Genomic DNA, 17,767 nt, shown 5'->3' with positions numbered 1-17,767 from the left:
TCTCTCTGCTGGGTGTCTCCTGTCTGACTGTGACGTGTTGTAAACAATGCCGGTGAGTTAAAAGGAGGCGCAGGTCTATTATGACACAGGAGTCAGCCTGACTGTCGATGTCTAACTGCTTATTACTCTTTAAAGACACTTCAAAGTCTGTGTTTCTTTGGGTGTGTGTAACACATACATACATATTTACTCAGACACTGACCCATCCTTACTCTTTACATTAGACGGGGCCTTTTCTTTGTAGCTGAACCTCACCTGGATGTTTGTAAAAATTATAGCTGTTTTTGTTATGTTTGTGCTTTTAGCAAATCATTGTTTTTACAAAGAAAAGAGTACCTTATAATAATGGTATCCTGATTAGTTTTTCTAAAAAGGCTGAAAAAACTATTGTTTTGTCATAGTGCAAACAAAAAATATATATATATAAAAACTAGCATGTGGTGGAATGTCAATTTGCCTTGAATGTTGCACTGACCTGGAAATGCTCTTTGTTTGATGTATCACTCCATCAAATATTAGATGGAATAGAAAGAATTTCTCCTTTATGATGGATTTTTTAAATTGTTGCCACTTCCGTGTTGTAAAAGACACAGGTCACTACCAAATCTAAGTACATTGGTCAAAGTTCAACTGGTTTAGCTTTTGACATGTGCTCAATTGCTTTGTTTTGTATGTAGAGGCCAAAAAATTTTCTTAGCAACACCAAATGAACAGAGTTTTGGTTGCAGAAGCCCAAAATACGCATATATCTGCGTTTACATAGACTTTTCTTTGAAACTGGTCACTTGAACGTGTGTTTCCGTGCCCTGTCTGAATGTAGCATGAGATCCATGATTCATCCCATAGTTGTCTCAATTTTGCTTTGATTGGCCTTAAAAGATCCTGTCTATGTGATCTGGTGACGTTTTTTTTTTCTTTCAATGGATCAACTTTTCCAGGAAACAAATGGTAAATGGTAAATGGCGTATACTTGTATAGCGCTTTCTACCCTCCTTCGAGGGCCCAAAGCGCTTCACAGTCACAGACCCATTCACCCATTCACGCACACATTCATACACTGGTGGTGGCTCCGCTGCCAAACACTGGCGCCAACCTCCCACCAGAGGCAATTCGGGGTTCAGTGTCTTGCCCAAGGACACTTCGACACATGGGTGGGCAAGGCGGAGTCGAACCCGCTCACTTCTGATCAGGAGTCGACCGCCCTACCGCTGCACCACGGCCGCCCCTAACCGCCCAAACCCTACTGAGGTAGTGTCGGCTGCTGTTGTGTTCGCACAAAACCTTTGGAAGCTTCAGATATTGCTATATATCCCTTCATATTCACTGAGGCATTTTTTAGGATCTTCTGGGCAAATATCAGACTAAATTTGGGACTGACACACTCACTCACACACACACATATACACTTCGTTCCAGTCTGCTTGTGGTCAGACGCAGCCGCGGACAGAATATCTAAACACTTGCATTCTCTCAAAAATACACATGGTCATGCGCATGCCCCACTTTCAGCTGCTCCCCTACTGCTGAAAGGCTTTTAAACTTCATGTCATGTCAGTCACACCCTCACAGTTATTTGCAAATGCCCGCTCACGGCGGAAAGGACTGTTTATTTCTTTTTAAACAAGTGACCACACACACATACACACAGGGCCTAATTCCATGTATTCAGCTTTCCCTGATGTGTTTTCCCACAATTTGCGCAGCTGAATATAAGGCAGTGTCTGTGTAGCTAATGGCAATTACAAGCTGGTTTGAAATGGCCTCATTAGGGGCAGAGTTCAGTTATCAGACTGAGACTAGAGATATGACCGGGCAGTTTTCCAGAGGAATTCCCAATGTTTTTTAAAGTTTTTGCTGGATGGAGAGGAAGTGTGTTAGCCAGCATGGTTAGATGTCGCTCTGATGTAGCAAATGGTACCAAACCCAGCTCTACCAATCTTTTTAGATTTAAACCAATTTCCCATTAAAAAAAAACTATGGCTGCTCCTTACTGGGTTTCAGCAAAAGTCTGGGGGTTTATTTGAATTTCTGATCACAGTCTTGTTTGTCGTCAACAGTTTTTTCCTTTGGCAAGACACTTAACCCTTAAACACCGGACATGTCACTGGTAACATCAATATAACACGATCTGACATACCGTAACTCTTCATTCGTTTAATCAATGTGAATCAGCTGATTCTTCTGACGTGAAGAAAAGTGGCTTTTGCACCAATAACAGCTCATTTATGCTGTAAATTGTGTAAATACAACTTTGAAGGGTTGCGTATCAGTGCAAGGCTGCTTTTCTCTCCTTTAGAATGGATTTCCTTAGTTACGTAAATGGTTGAGTTATGGTCGTCAAAAGAATGTCAACACTGGAGTTAAAGCAATGGTGTTAAAGGGTTAACCCCAACGTTCCCTTTAATTAAAATGAACCCTGTAGTAGTTTTGGTAAAAGTTTTGGCTTAATGACTGAACGTAGACATAAGTAAATATGAGTCTGATTTTTCCCATGTGTACAATGAAGCAGCACATATACTCTTCCAACGTTTTTACCCTCACAATAATCTTAACGTGTAACATATGCCTTGTTTCCACTGAGCAGTCCAGACCGGACTAGACCAGGCCAGACTAGACTTTTGAACGTTTATGTTACAAAATTAACCCAGTAAACAGAACAAACTGGTACCATTTCTGGTACCCTGTTGGTTGTAGGTCCATAGAAAAATGCAATGGACTCGTTAAGGCGGAGCTTCTGTCATCACACGATAAAACCCATTGATTAATTAGTCTTTTTAATTTTCCGTCCATTTATGAGTCAAATTATGCAGCTTCTCTTTCGCTGTAGTCGCACCGATTTGACGCACAGCTACGTCATCGGTCTGCACTCCCCATGCGCTGTGATGGTCCAACGCTCACTTGTATTGTTCGGACCATTCTAAACCGGCCAAGAAGGGACTGTTCTGGTCCGTACCGCTCAGAGGAAACGAGGCAATACATGCGTGAAAATAGACCTCATGATCTGAAAGATTTCTCATCAACCAAACTGACCTCAATATTAGTAAATGCTTTGTAATTTGGGTTGTCCTTCTTAGCAAAAGACACAGTCTTAGTCTATATTACTGAAGTCTGCGACATGCAAAGTAAGCAATTAAACTTTTAGCATTTTTATAGTAAATATTCTTCCTTATGTAGACAGTTGATAAAAGACAAAAAAAGCTGGTAAACTATGTGAAATACATCAAATAATAAGGCTAGGTCTCAACATCAATGTTTATTTTTTGTTACGTGTATTCAACATATAAAACCCTTTACAGTTAGTATTAATCCTTAATGTTTAATGCATAAAATCACATAAAACATGGACACAATTCTCCTTAGTGAATTGGCAACCTTGATTTTGTGGTAGAAAAAGTGGAAGGGGAAAAAAGCAATGATGTAATTCATCAAATCTAATTTAGTGTTCATTCCAAAACATTTAGAAAATCATGATTGAACTGAAATGAATGGTAGTGATCAGTCAAATACACCAAATATGGCCATTATACTATTTTTGAATATACAATAAAAATGAAGAATAACTAAACACAAATCACAACACATCTTAATTCACACAATAAAACGTTGTTTTTCAACAAAAATGTAAATATGAAGTTGTGTTTTTTTTCCTCAGATTTTACATTTTTTTATTGTTTTTTTTTAATTCACCTCGTGATGTGTTCAGCCTCTTATATCTCATCTCTGCAGTAATCTTCCTCATATCCTTTCTCATATCTTCAAAAGTTAAGGGACTAATTATCGGCGGGGCAGAGGTAATGCGGCTCTGCTCGGCATTAATTGGCTGATTAACATGGGGGACAGTTTAGCACTCCAGTGTCTCACGCTCAGCTCATTAATCAAGACTTAGGCTTTGCCAACTGAACTGCTGCCAGCAGAGCTGCACAGGCCTCTATAAAGGGAGCTAGGTGCAGGTTCAGCTCACAGCTGAAAGCAAGACGTGATCCATTCTTTGGCCAGACTGAGTAGTGCAGTCTGTAAAGTGGTGCCTGTCAAGAACAGAAGGCGGCTGTGCTGTGAAGCAGCAGAGGTCCAGTATGTAGACCCAAAAGTTTAACTTTATTGGTTACCTCTTGTGGAGACACAAAGTGCCTTAACAAATGCAGGCATAAGAATAGCTTTACAGACAGTTTCACTGGGATTTAGACATCACAGTGTTTTTTTTATATATTATTTACACTTGTAACCCCTACCTTGAAACAAAGAGTTCCTGGTTTGCATTGAAGATCATCAAATAAGCATATTTGTGTTTCCACTATCAAGAAAGTTGTATAATTTGGTGACAGAAACAAAAGTGAAAAAATGCTTTCAGTTGACTGCGACTAATGGCTAGATACGGGCTGTGTGCGGGATCAAAATAGGCAAGCCTGTATGGGGAATGGCTTGTGGCTCAAATGATGTAGTAAGGTCGTAGACCACTTGATAAAGCCCGTAGAGTGAAAATGTTTATGTACATTTTTTTCCATGGGTAACCTGCGGGAGACTGGTTGTAGTAAACACTTGTTCAACACGAAAGGGTAAGTAAGGGTGAGATCTTACGCACTTTTTTTTTTTTCACATATGCTCTCCATATCCTGCAAGTTGGGGGTGGGGCCTGTTAGTACTGTTTGCGTTTTCACGCCCTGTACAAGTTTGACCATTTTTTGCCTGTAAGCATCCGGTATCCAGCTGTAAGAGTAGTTGCAACTAATGCTTTACTTACAATTAGTGTTTTGTTCAATTGTGCATACCGCTTGCATACGTTTTACAACTACTTTACAATGCACTTACCACATGTTTGACAAGCATACGTTCTATTTCAACAAACCTTTAGGAAACTGCAAGATTCACCTGCCACTCCTAACGCCTGGTTCACTTTACGTGAAAGCGTTTTGCGCAGATCAGAGGCAACTTTCATTCGGTGCCCTTGTTAACCTATGATGTGTTTCACTATTAAAAATGATCTTCATGAAAGTACCATACAGTCATAGCAACCTATACAACTCCAAAATCCTTTTAACTACAGATGTGCATGTTAGTACACAAAGAGACACCTTGAAATACCTTGCGAATTCAAGAGCTGCATGCTTTTGTGACAGGATGCACACCATGTCTGGTTTTCTGTCTCCCTTATTTAGATTCTCTTCAGGGCATTGTTGGCCTGAACCATTGAATTTGTGACTTCTAAGAGAAGCTTAATCTGTGTGCATCTTTGGCTTCTTGCTTCTCAAGTGCTTGATCAGAGACAGTTCACAGTTGGTGTTGAAGGGGCCTTTGTTTCCCTCTAAGTAGACTTGGCTTGCATGCAACATTGTGCCACCCACCTCAGTGGAAGTTTGAATTTATCATTGAACTTGGATGTACAAACACGTTAAATTCTGACAAGCGATGACTTGTGATTGTTGGTTTTAGCTCGTGCACCTGGATTTGAGCGGCTGGTGTTTCTGTGAGCTAAAGCCGCACAGCTGCTTAGCTCCGGCTCTTCCTGCTTTTAAGCACACTCTTTCCTCTGGAGTAAACAATCTACTGCCTTTATCAGCCTATCGCTTTACAGAATTACTGTCAGGATTATATTCCTTGTACTCCACTGTGGTGGAGTACAAGATCACTTTGTTTACTTTTACAAACCAATGTAAAAAAAAAGTTTTTTTTCACAATTTAAAAAAATAAAATACAATCATTAAAAACGTGCAGTTTAGTAAGTGCTCCCATAATATACACCAGTTTTGTCTTTTCTAATGTCCACCCCAGAATGGGAAGTGACTCCCACAGCCTGTTATCAATTCTGACCTGCTGGTTGGCTGTGGGTCGTTCTGCCTTTGATAGCTCGGAGGATCTGGCAGCTGAACGCCCCCTTTCCTTCTCTGCTGTACTCGAGTGTCTTGTCTGGTTTTCATCTTCATCATCTGGAAGATAATTGCCCCACAATTATAGGTTTTGTGTACGGGCTCTTAATTGAAAGCAGACACGTTGTCTTCGTAACTTCCGTTTTAATCCCCAACACAAGATTGGTGATGCAATAGCAGTAGCTAGTTTTGATATGAACATTTTCTGAGGGAAATGTACAATTGTAAAAACTTGTTACCTTTTTATTGTAATTTTGAGAAGTTACATTTAAAGAAAAGACTTAAGTAAAAGCCAAGACAAAGCATGAAAAAAAGAATAGTCCTATCAAAGGTTTGGTTAATTTAACGCTGAGTCCACCTACTAAAAACAAAGAAATCTGCATTTTAAGCAACAAAAACATTCTATTTAACTGGAACTACAGAATCATAGAATGCCTTTGATCTCACATGGGTCCATCCCACAGTAGAGTATGTCATATGTGAAATGAAGTACAACAGGAATCCAAAATGTAACATGGTATAGTCCATATAGAAGATCAAGAACACAGAACATTTTTTGATATTACTTGTGAAGAAAAAGAAAATAAAGACATTTCAACAACAATATAATGTATACAAGACCAAGGAATGATCAAACGTATTTTTTCTTAAAAACGTCCGGTTCCAGGTCGTGATTAACTAAGTGATATGTTATGTCATGTATTGTGACCTGATTGCTTGAAATAAACCATTTCATTCATTCATTCTTATTATAAAGGACGAATCAGACATTAAAGATCCACAAAATTGAAAATTGTGTTTTTAACATGTTCATGTCCAGCTTGGACAAGGAAAACAAAGACATGGATTTATTCACTGACAAGAGGGTGCATAAGAACGGAACTCGTTGCCCACTGGTTGTAACTTCTGCGTAACAATTACAACCTTTTTAAAACTCCCTTTTTTGTCTGCTCCTGATTCACAAAAATTTGAATAAAAAATACCCATATATATATATATATATATATATATACTTTGATAGCTTGCTTGCTCTTTTTAAAAGTATATATCTTGAGATATTACTGACGCAAAAACATGTTATTTAATGATCAAAGTATAAGCACTGCAATTGTATCCCATAAACAAACTGATTTTGGTAATTTAGGAAATATTTAAGTGGAAAACATAAGTAAGACTACACTAAATGTTTGCTTTTTAAATAATAATTAAATATCGCCTTGGCAGTATTTCAAATCGATACAAGTATTGCCAGTATTGTGATATTTCACTGGATTGATATTTTCTTACACCCCTAATATACAAGTGCAGAAAGGGCAGAAATTTTAACCATGATCTTTTTATTATTATTTTAAACAGAAAATAGTCTATTTTCAAAGATCGTGATTCACACATCTGGGATGTTCAGTTTCAATGTTAAGTCAATATACAGACATTTGAGTATTAGTCGAGGCGGACTGGTAGCGGTGCGGTTTGGACGTTGTTAAAAAATCAGAACTTTTACCTTTTCTCCAAATAAAGTATTGTGATATTTCACTGAATTCATATTTTCTGACACTCCTAATATACATTGTTTCTGTGAGCCCTGCCATAGCCTCCTCCAGTTAGCTTCAGACCTGTTGGTATTAAACATCAGACCTACCTGCTATGGCACACGAACACAAGTGCTTGAGTGGCTTTATTGCCTTTTTTGTAACACATGGCATTGTTGGCGGAAATAATGACATGGGCTTAGAGGCCAGCTGATGCAAACCAGATGAGGAAGGCTAACTTGAAAGGCAGAAAGGGAAGGAACCAGAGCAGGCCTGGACAAATTTTGAAATGACAGCAAAGCACTTGCAATGGGGTAGACAAATTGAATGACATTCACAGTAAATCATCAGCACTCAACACTCAATGATTTCTTAAAAAAAATATGTTTTTTGGTTGAGTGTGATACACTTTATTGCACAGGTGTGTTAACAATGAATTAGATCTGTCCTCCACAGTAAATTTTCTCTTCGTTTTTCTTTGAAACATGTGGGATTTTGCTTTTCGGAAACTTAAGAGGGTTCGTTTTATGTGTGCAGAGCTGCAGCGAGCTTGGCTCTGGGCCCGTCTAAGGCCTCAGCACCGCTCCGCTCTACCCTGGCCACAAAGTGCACTCCTCTCTCATGTGGCCCCTGACCTCTTGACGTATTTCCTGACCCAGGAAATAGAATTAACACCTATGTCTGGGGCCTTGGGGTCCAAAAGCCCACATACACAGCTGTGCGTCAGCAAAGTAGTTTACCACAGCAACATTTTTATTTGATTTTATGGCTTTTAATGCTCCAGAGTTTGGATGCCACAACACTAGTATCCCTTTATGACACATTGCAGCTCGCCCCTAAACTCAGCTCTGTCAAGTACAGTTCAGGGTTTTATTTTGATAAACTTAAGTCGTTTGGTGTCACGGAGTGTGGGAACTCCGTCAAACTGGATTATTTGTTTATTAAACCTTTTATGTGCACCATATATCAGAAGAGATGCATCCTGGGCCGTCTTCTGTTTTCGTCATTAGTTGGGAGCTTCATAGGGAAAGCGAGTTCACACATCTTTGGTGCCTTTATGCACAAACACATGCAGTTTGGCCGGTTCCTGCATTTAAGCGCTCCATATGTTTGCATTTTAGTCACACATTGCCGATCTCGAGGGAGCACTTTGAAGCATACTCCTCCAGAGCTGATCATAAAACGGGAGTATAAGTAGTTTTTCACATAGTGGTGTCCCAGAGCACCTTTACCGCGAACACCCCCTCACCAAACTTGCCGCCTCCTACATCCACTCTGAAATATTAGACTGTTAGCTGAATGATTTGTGATTCTGATAAAGGACTGCTGAGGCTGCAACTGTCCTGTTTTTACTTGATGATGCACTTCGTAAAATAGTCAATCGTCTCGTGTTTTATTTCTTTTTTTCCATTCACACCTTTGAGGCATCTGTACCTTTTGAACTACACCGTAGGAGTTGTGGGGAAACTAATCATAAAACTTGACAGTTCATTTCCTGCCTGGTTTTTGTGTAGCTGTGAATTTTATCTGGAACAATATATCCCTGTCGTCCGTCACCTTCATTAACCCGCCTGTCGTTCTGTCTCCACAGTACTTTGAGGTGCCCTTTGACTCCAACATGAACCGCACGAAGAACCGTCCTCTTGTCAGAGGACAGATCAGGTACGGACGTCTTCCTTGTTTACGTAAGAATTGTTTTCCTTGATTTGGCATGGGCATCTGCACTCTTTCTTTTCAACAGTATGTCTTGACAGCGTTTAGGAGAGAAATGGACATTTTCTGACAGCTTCTTGGCCACCAAAGCTATGGTTTTGTACCGTTCACGCTGGGTGAATGACAAATCGTGCTTCTGTTTTCTTGCTCTCTGACTTGATCCTTTCATTTTTCATCAATTGGAATGAAACAACCTTTAGATATGAGGGTATATTTTTCAAAAGTAGGGGAAAACACTGCTCCCCATACTGATTTTTAGTTATTCCTTCGAAGCAAGCTTTGGGGTGTTTTTCTCTAAAAGTAGGATTTTTCAAAAAGCAGTAGTAAGCCAAAAGTTGTGGTTCAGCACCTCCTCTGTTTAATAACCTCTGTACAGTGAACTGTGGCAGATCTCTCCGTGACTGGATTTACTTGTACCTACCTGCCCTCTTTGTGAAGCTGTCAATCTTGAGCAGTGAGTACGCGCACGAGCACAGATAGTCAGCGATGCGTGAACCAGTGGAAACACAAACCAGCCACATTGTCAATGCTTGGAAACTGCATCCTCTGCAGTTTACTCCTTCCCGGATCGCACCAAAACAAACAACACATTGACGTAAGAAGAAAGCGCGCCTTTCACTAGTCGCCTAGAAAAGTACACATAGGAACTCCTAATGTATATTCAAGCCATAATTGGAGCTAGACTGTTAAAGAGTTCTGTTGGTGTGAGAACTGGGGTTCAACGGTCTTGTTCAAGTTCCAGAAATTCTTCACTGACCCGTTTAAAAGTCGACACTAGAGCTGTTAGAGTGGTTATTAAAACAGTTTTTTGACAGTTTAAACTGCTTTTTTCCCTCTTTTTTTCGTCATGTCTGTATGTCACTGTGACGGCCAGACTCTTTCTCCTCGTTTCCACCGGTCTCTCTGCTCTCTTTAAACCACACGGTCCTGTGTGAGGATGGAGAGCAGATGGAAAGCTGGACCGTCCTGTCAAACAACCCATCAATAAGGCCGGGTTTTACACACTCTGTGTTTGTGTTAAGGCCAAATGATAGTCCCTCCACTTTGCATTGCTCGACTTGATCTCAACAATATGGGTGTTGAAGTTCGTCGGGACACCAATAGTGCTGGAATGTCGGTGGTCCTGTCAGCATCGACGACAGCGCTTGTGGTTATGATGAAAAGCTTTCAGGTTGGGCACAACGGGCCGTTTTGTGGCTCCCAGAAGAGGATAAACGCTTTGCAGTTGCTGAGTCACAGATAATTACACTTTAAGAGGTGACTGTGAATGTTGAAGGATTCCTCCCAAATGGCTCTTGATCAAGTCGTTGCCTGTCGGTCTTATCGGGTCGAGATTAATGATGTCTCTGTGTGGGAGTGTTGTTTCTAATCTAGACAACTCTTCATCAAGTCTGTTTCAAGTGACAAAAATTGTGTTTTTGTCTTGTTTCAGACATCCTTCAAAAATTCATTTTTTTATTGGGCATTTTATTTTCACCAGATCATAAGGTGCACCTTCAATGAACGCTCTATTTTGGAAATTGTGTCCTATATAAGATGCACCAAACTAAAGCAATAAATAAATAAATACATGAGAAAAAAAGTTGGCATTTTGGGGAAAAGAAGTTGAAACTTTATGAGAATAAAGTTATAATTTCATAAATTATAACTTGAGAATTTACGAGATTAAAGTAATAAAATAATCAGGTGAAAGACCATTTGCTAAGAAAAATACAAAAAAAACAAAAAAAAAGCACCAATACATTATGAGAGACATAGATCGCATTATAAGCAATTACATCAGTATTGGTTTAACAAATAAGAAAATATTAGGTTGTTTAACGAGTCATTATTGTTTTATTAAAAGTAATTTTCTGGAAACTGGGCCTCTTCAGATGAAAATTCAATTCACAGGGAGTGGATTTCTGTTTACGTTGTTTGGCATAGCATACAGCTGTAGATGTCCAAATGCATCGTAGTACTGTAGATAAACAAAAGCCTTGTAGCATTGATAGATTTAGTGTGGATGAAGGCTTTCACAAACAGCTTTATGTTTGAAAAAGATTGTAAAATTACAACTTATTTGAAATTATTTTATCAGTTTATTTTCTTCAATATATGACTTTTTTCACATAATTTTACTACTATATTCTTTTATAATTCTAACTTTTTTCTCATAATTTTGCAAGTTTACTATCCAAAATTCACAACTTTTTTCGCATAATTCTACTACCATATTCTTTTATAATTCTAACTTTTTTTCTCCTAATTTTGTAAGTTTATTATCTCAAATTCACAACTTTTTTTCTCATATTTACTACCATATTCTTTTAAAATTGTAACTTTGTTTTTCATAATTTTACAAGTTTATTTTCTTAAATTCCCAACTTTTATCATAATTTTACTACCTTAAAATTGTAGGTTTTTTTTCTCATTGTTTTACGAACTAATCATTTCTTTACATTTTTCACGCTGTTACGACCTAATTCTTTCATATTAATCTTTTTCCCCTTTTATGGTTGTCTTAATACTCTGTTGAATAAAGCACATTAAACAAGACAAAAGACACAGATATAAATTTGTCATTCAGTCTGACTTGATGAACTGCGTTCACAGTAACTCTACAACTTGTTGGTATCATGCTACACGTTAGCCACGTTAGCGTAGTAACAATTCTTTTAACTCCCAACCTTATTTGCAACATGTAAAAACAGTTGAACATTACTATGGCTGCGCTAACTCCCAACCTTGTTAGTAATACAATAAAAAAAAAAAAACAGTCTGACACCGCTACACATTAGCTGTGTTAGAATGTCGTCAGCAACACACAGTCTAGTTTGAAACTTGTAAAAATAACCACCTTACATTTTGACTTCTTAAAATTGCTTCAATATCTGTAAACACACGGGAATTATTCCATTTAAATATAGCGCTTCAAATTATACGGCTCACTGTAGTTTTTTGAAAAAAGAAAGGCTTTTAAGAACACCGTATATTTTGGAAAATACGGTAGTAAATTTAGCATCTCTGTTTTTTTAGTTGTTTTTTTCCACTGTCCCTCTCTAACCTCGCTGGGTTTTCTCCATCGACATCATCCTCCGATTATCACATGTGCTGCTGTGTCAGAAGGATAGCGCACGCCTGGAAACTCGGCTCAGGTGGCGTGACGTACCCCACTTCCCCCGACCCCCACCGAGCCGGCCCACAGACAAACTGTCAACAGCTCAAAGACAGCCTGCACAGCCCAACTTCTACCCACATGAAACAGACACTGCACCACTAATCACATTATTGAACCAAACTCACTGCATTGAAATAAAAGCTTTTTGAAGAAAAAAAACAGCGTTTGGTCAAGATTTGAATCTACGCACTCTTTAATTTATGGAGCGTTTACTGGTGAATTTGAACCAGACCTTTGAGTTCAAGAGGAGGAGGCGGAGAAGGAAGTGTTCATCCGGCTACAACCCCGAGCCTCTGTGGTTTTCTTCAGGTTTTGATCTTCTGGCTCGCTCTTCATCCTACAGGAACACTTTTATCCCTGACAGACTCTTATCAGACGAGCGTCTCGTTTGGGAGTCGGCCGTGGCTAAACGCTCCCCGCATTGATGCGTGTGTTCTGATCACGTAGAGCTATCGCTCTTATCTGGTGTCTGCACAAGCCACTAAACTTTATCATCCCACTGCTCCCAAAGTAGTTTTGCTCTGCTCTTTGTAAGTTTAGTCTTGTCTGGCTTTATCTCGCTGATATAGCTGATCCCTCCCCTCCGTTTCTCTTTGTTTCTTATCAGTCCCCTACACGCCGTGTCATTTGCCCTGGCTTGTGGCGTTTCTGGAGTCGCTCTGCTCACCCTGGCAGTAAACCCTTTAACGGGCTTCCTGGGCGCCCTCAACATCTTTCTGTACACCTGTTGCTACACGCCACTTAAAAGACTCAGCATCACCAACACCTGGGTCGGAGCGCTGGTCGGGGCAATCCCTCCCGTGATGGGCTGGACCGCCGCCACGGGCTGTCTGGAGCCAGGTATGCCTCCCAAACGGACACATCCACATCAATGTACATATTATTCCGTCAATGTGTTCATCTTCAGAACCTGCTGAATCCCTTCTGGGGTCATGGGGTTATGTAGCCAACCCAGATACTATTGAACAATACCCTGAACAGACTGTCAGTCTGTCACAGACACTTTTTACTGTGTTCAACATCAAACCACAAAGTTAATGGAAATAAAAGAAGTTTTAGTGCAAAATCTTTCAAAAAGTTATGTATAGGATCCAGTTTTTCTTTTCACTACGTTTACAGTACTTTTCCTAATTGACATTTGCATCTTTCATTTTGACTTAAATTTTAAGAAAAATATAAAATACCCAGATATAAATGTATTTAAATGTAATTTAACATTAGAAAATAGTTCTTTTTCAAGTTTATCAATTACTATGGAGAAATTCTTCAAACTCTTTTAGAACCTGAATCCCATCCAACAAAACAAAAAAAAGTGGGTTTTTTTTTTCAGGTCAAACTTTGATTAAATTCACATTAAAGTCCCACTCTGATCGTCTTTTGATCTATTGAAAATTATTTCCCAGTTTTTTTTTATTGATGATTATGCTGTTTTTATTTTAAAAAAACTGTCATTTTTTAGGACATAGTTTCTGTAGAGCAGCAGTAGTTCATTAGAAATTCAATTCTGAATTGTGGGCGGGACTTTTTTGATAAACGACCTCATATGAGAAAGAAACAACATGGAATCTGTTTTTTATTCCTATTTTTGAGCCAATTACACCAATTGGTTGCTGTCATTTAGAGAAAAAACACACACTTAGAAAATCTCTGTGTTTGTTGTGTTGGAATGATTGAAAAAATGACTCAAAAAACACACATGAACGTGAGAAAACCAACACAACATGAATGCAAAAACCTAAACACAAGTCAGTCAGTTTATTTGTGGTGCACCATTTCACCCTTGTGCTATCTTATGGGGTCCAGATGACCCAAGCCTTACATTGACGTGTTATCCAGCCCATGATAAATCCGGATGAAGGTGGACAGGATTTCATGCTACGGACACCAGTGACAATCAAAGATCATTGGAAAAAAAAGTTCTGCGCACTGTCTTGTATTGGAGTTATCCAGCTGTACAGTTCTGATCTAGATTCCAGCTCAGACGAGGAAAACGAAGACGTTCAGGGATCTATCTGTCTACTCATGGATTCATCAGAATGGAGCTTGTAGCCCCGCCCCCGTGTATTGTCTATGTCACAAATACAGTCCTGATTAGATTTGAATAAAGAAATACCCAGAAATGTTATTTTAAGCTTAAAAATGTCCCCCAGCATCAGAAAAAACACAGTTTTAATCAGAGTTTGTCTTTAAGATGGAGCCAAAAAGTTTCGCTTTTTATCCTATTTCATCACATATATTGACTCGGCGGGACTGTTTGTTGTGTTTGTGTTCACACATCTAAACATCCTAATCTCACAGCACACGATACAATTCCCCCTATTGTTTCAGCGCGTGTAACGCTCAGTCAAGTTAGGAGAGACTTGGCGGCCGATGTTGGACGCGTCAAGTGTTTTGTTATGACAGCTGCATGAAATATGTGTCATCAGTGCTGCTTCATCTCAGGGAGACCCTGGAGTTCATGTTTATGCCTCATATTAGTGTGATTTATGAATTACAAGCAGCTGTTTTTTATTGCAAATCATTTATGAACACTCAACATGTTTTCTGAGCAATGTTTATAGTCACCATATTTTACCGAAACACCTAAAATAAAAATAAAAAATATATATAATTTTTTTACTTTGTTTATTTACCTACAAATAAAAACTGATGGTTTTGATTCACTGAAACAATAAAAGAGAGAGAAAGAAAATGAATAACTACTAAACTACATGAAGTCTTTCATCTCAGCAGCTGCTTCTACGACTGAATAGAAGAACTTCTTTAAAGTGTGCGGCCTCCATATTTAGCCTCATTAATCCCCTCCTTCCTCGTCCCTTTTCTACCCCCCCACAGGTGCTCTGCTGCTGGGCGGCTTCCTGTACAGCTGGCAGTTCCCGCACTTCAACGCTCTCAGCTGGAACCTGAGGGAGGACTACTCCCGCGGCGGCTACCGCATGATGTCCGTCACCCACCCCTCCATGTGCAAGCGCGTGGCACTGCGCCACAGCCTGGCGCTCATCGGGCTGTCCGCCGTGGCGCCCGTGCTGGACGTCACCACCTGGACGTTCCCCGTCATCTCCTTACCCATCAACTTGTACATCAGCTACCTGGCTTTTCGCTTTCGCCAGAAGGGAGACCGCAACAGCGCCCGCAAGCTCTTCTTCTGCAGCCTGTGGCACCTGCCCATGCTGCTGCTGCTGGCCCTCACCTGCAAGAAGTACAGCAGAGACGGCGAGGAGTCGGCGCCGTCGGCGCTCACGGCTAATTAATGCGACTGAACTCCAGGACAAACAGCCGTTTTTTTTTATATAAACTGACTGGATATGTATCTGTACATATTCTGTATTTATCTCTGTTGGTCATAAATGATCCTGTACAGTTTAATCACACCTCAGCGCCTGGATTACCCAAAGGGGATTACAAATGCCTAATTTTTTAATTCATCTGGAGTAAATATTAACGGTTTATAAACCCTATTCCATTTGCTGGTGTTGTGGCGCTTTATTCTGAAAGGAACCAAAAGCATTCTGTATGAGCAAAAGCTTGAACAATAAACATTTCATGGTTCCTGTTGTCCTCTTTACTGTGTTTCCCTGTCGAGATGCTGACTCGGCGAGGTGCGTCTGTTCTTGTCTTCATCACTTGAACCTGTTTTCGTTCGGCGGGCCACCTCTGCGCCTGTCAGTCAACAGGCGCTCCCCTTCTGCCCCGTTTGCCCTCCTTTTGGGTGTTTGGTTACCATTCCGTCCGTCCGTGCGTGTGGAGGACCCGCTCTCCACACGGAGTTGCCATCATCCCCCTTCGCGGGATTTAGCCAAGGCTGGGCAGACCTGAAACGACATCCTCCTGCAGCGTCTGACCGGATGTGGAGTTTTATATCAGAGAGGGGCCAGCTGTTACAATCGGACAAAAAAAAGGGAAAACGTGAAAAGTGTGTGGGGATAGAATGTCCATGTTGACCTCAGGGCTTCAGGGTGACGGCCTGTCGTCGTTTGTAACATCCGCCGCAGGAGTAGAAGATCCCAGCTCTGCTTTGTTCCTCCTGCAGAGATATTTCTAACCATAAATCCTCAAGATAAAAGGTAACCTTGTGTTTTGTGGCTCGTTTGTTTTTTTTTTTTACTAAAATTGTGACTGAAAACAAACTTAAAAAGGATGTTTTGCTTTCAAAAGTTTAAAATAACTTCCACCTTTTTTTCCCAAATATGAGGAAAATGGTGCCATTTTTAATTACTTTTATGGATATTTTTACAAAATAAAAGCACAGATACAAAGTTTGCAGAACTTTCACTTAAAATGATTTTTTTTCTGCAAATTTTTCAAAGTTTACAAGAAAGTTTGAAAAACTTTGATCGTTCTAGACCAGGGGTCTGCAACCTGAGGCTCCAGAGCCACAAACGGCTCTTTTAACCCTCCATTGTGGCTCTTAAGCTTTGAAAAAATGCACAAAGTTTCAATTAAAACTTTAGTTAATTTAGTTTAGTCATTTTTCTTTAGATTTTTAGAATGTGAGGAAAAATGATGGTAAAAGATTTAAATCGGTGGCTTATTGTTGTTACAGCATAGTAAATGTTAATTGAGAAAATAAGAAAAGCTCAATGAAAGATTATAGAAAATGCTGTTTGACTTTGCTTTCTTACAGGATTTGACACAGGGTGTTTTAATTTGAAAGGAACTTACATGTGTCAAAAGTAAAGCTAAAATGATTAAATATGCAAACTTCAAAAACCTATAATTCAAATAATGCAATATTTAAAAGTTTCCTTTTGTAAAAAAATAATGATTTAATGGCCACAAAAACACAAAGTGTATTTTTTATATACATTGAGGTGAAGCTTTGTGGCTCTTGCTGGGTTTTGTTCACTTAAAAAATGGTCCAAATGTTTTTTTTTTTTTTTTTTTTTTGATCCTTTTAAAGGTTACAGACCCGTTCTAGACCTCCACAGTTGCATGCAGCTCCTTTATCTCTTCTTTGGCTTTGAAGAAACATGCAAACGTTTTGAAAAAAAAAAATGGGATTGTAGTTCTGGTCAATTTGTGTTAGGTAATTAAGTTTTGTCATTTTTGCTTACATTTTAAGTATGTCAGATAACTGAGAAAATTATGTAAAAATACTGTCATGACTTTAGAATTAACTTCAAGTTTAGTGTCTAGTTGCAGTTCAGAGGTAAAGTTAGTCATAAAAGGAGTTAAAGATAGAAGATGCACCAAAATTATGACAGAAAAAACCATGTTTCAATTGGTTTTCTTGCATTTTCAAGTTAAGCAGCAGGATTTAATTTGACACTGGGTGTATTTTATTTTGAAAGGATCTTGTGCGCTGCCAAGTAATATGAATGGAAATCCTTACAAATAAAAAAATATTACATTAATTTATTTAATTATTATAAATATTTAAAGATTTGTGCTTTATGACCAAAAAGTGTGACTTTGCTGCTTTTACTGAGTTTGGTTCTGTAAGAAACTGGACCAAACGGCTCTTTTAGTGTGAAAGGTTGCAGACCTCTTTTCTAAAACTTTTT

At 39.2% G+C, this 17,767-nt stretch overlaps 1 protein-coding gene across 2 annotated transcripts in view; it reads left to right on the top strand.

Moving 5' to 3' along the window:
- Positions 1-15,812, top strand: part of LOC112154035 (protoheme IX farnesyltransferase, mitochondrial) — a 29,465-nt gene extending 13,653 nt beyond the window's left edge. The window contains exons 5-7 of one of the 2 annotated variants that reach the window (XM_024284619.2): positions 8,982-9,052; positions 12,871-13,103; positions 15,099-15,812. In XM_024284619.2, coding sequence (XP_024140387.1) covers positions 8,982-9,052; positions 12,871-13,103; positions 15,099-15,514 — 720 coding nt within the window. In that variant the 3' untranslated portion in view covers positions 15,515-15,812. The remainder of the gene's footprint in view (positions 1-8,981; positions 9,053-12,870; positions 13,104-15,098) is intronic. The other variant, XM_036217292.1, reaches the window with a different exon arrangement.
- Positions 15,813-17,767: the final 1,955 nt, after the last annotated feature.

This window comes from Oryzias melastigma, linkage group LG19 (genome assembly GCF_002922805.2).
Source record: "Oryzias melastigma strain HK-1 linkage group LG19, ASM292280v2, whole genome shotgun sequence".
In the NCBI taxonomy this organism is placed as follows: Eukaryota; Metazoa; Chordata; class Actinopteri; order Beloniformes; family Adrianichthyidae; genus Oryzias; species Oryzias melastigma.
This window is presented reverse-complemented; position numbering and strand designations above follow the sequence as displayed.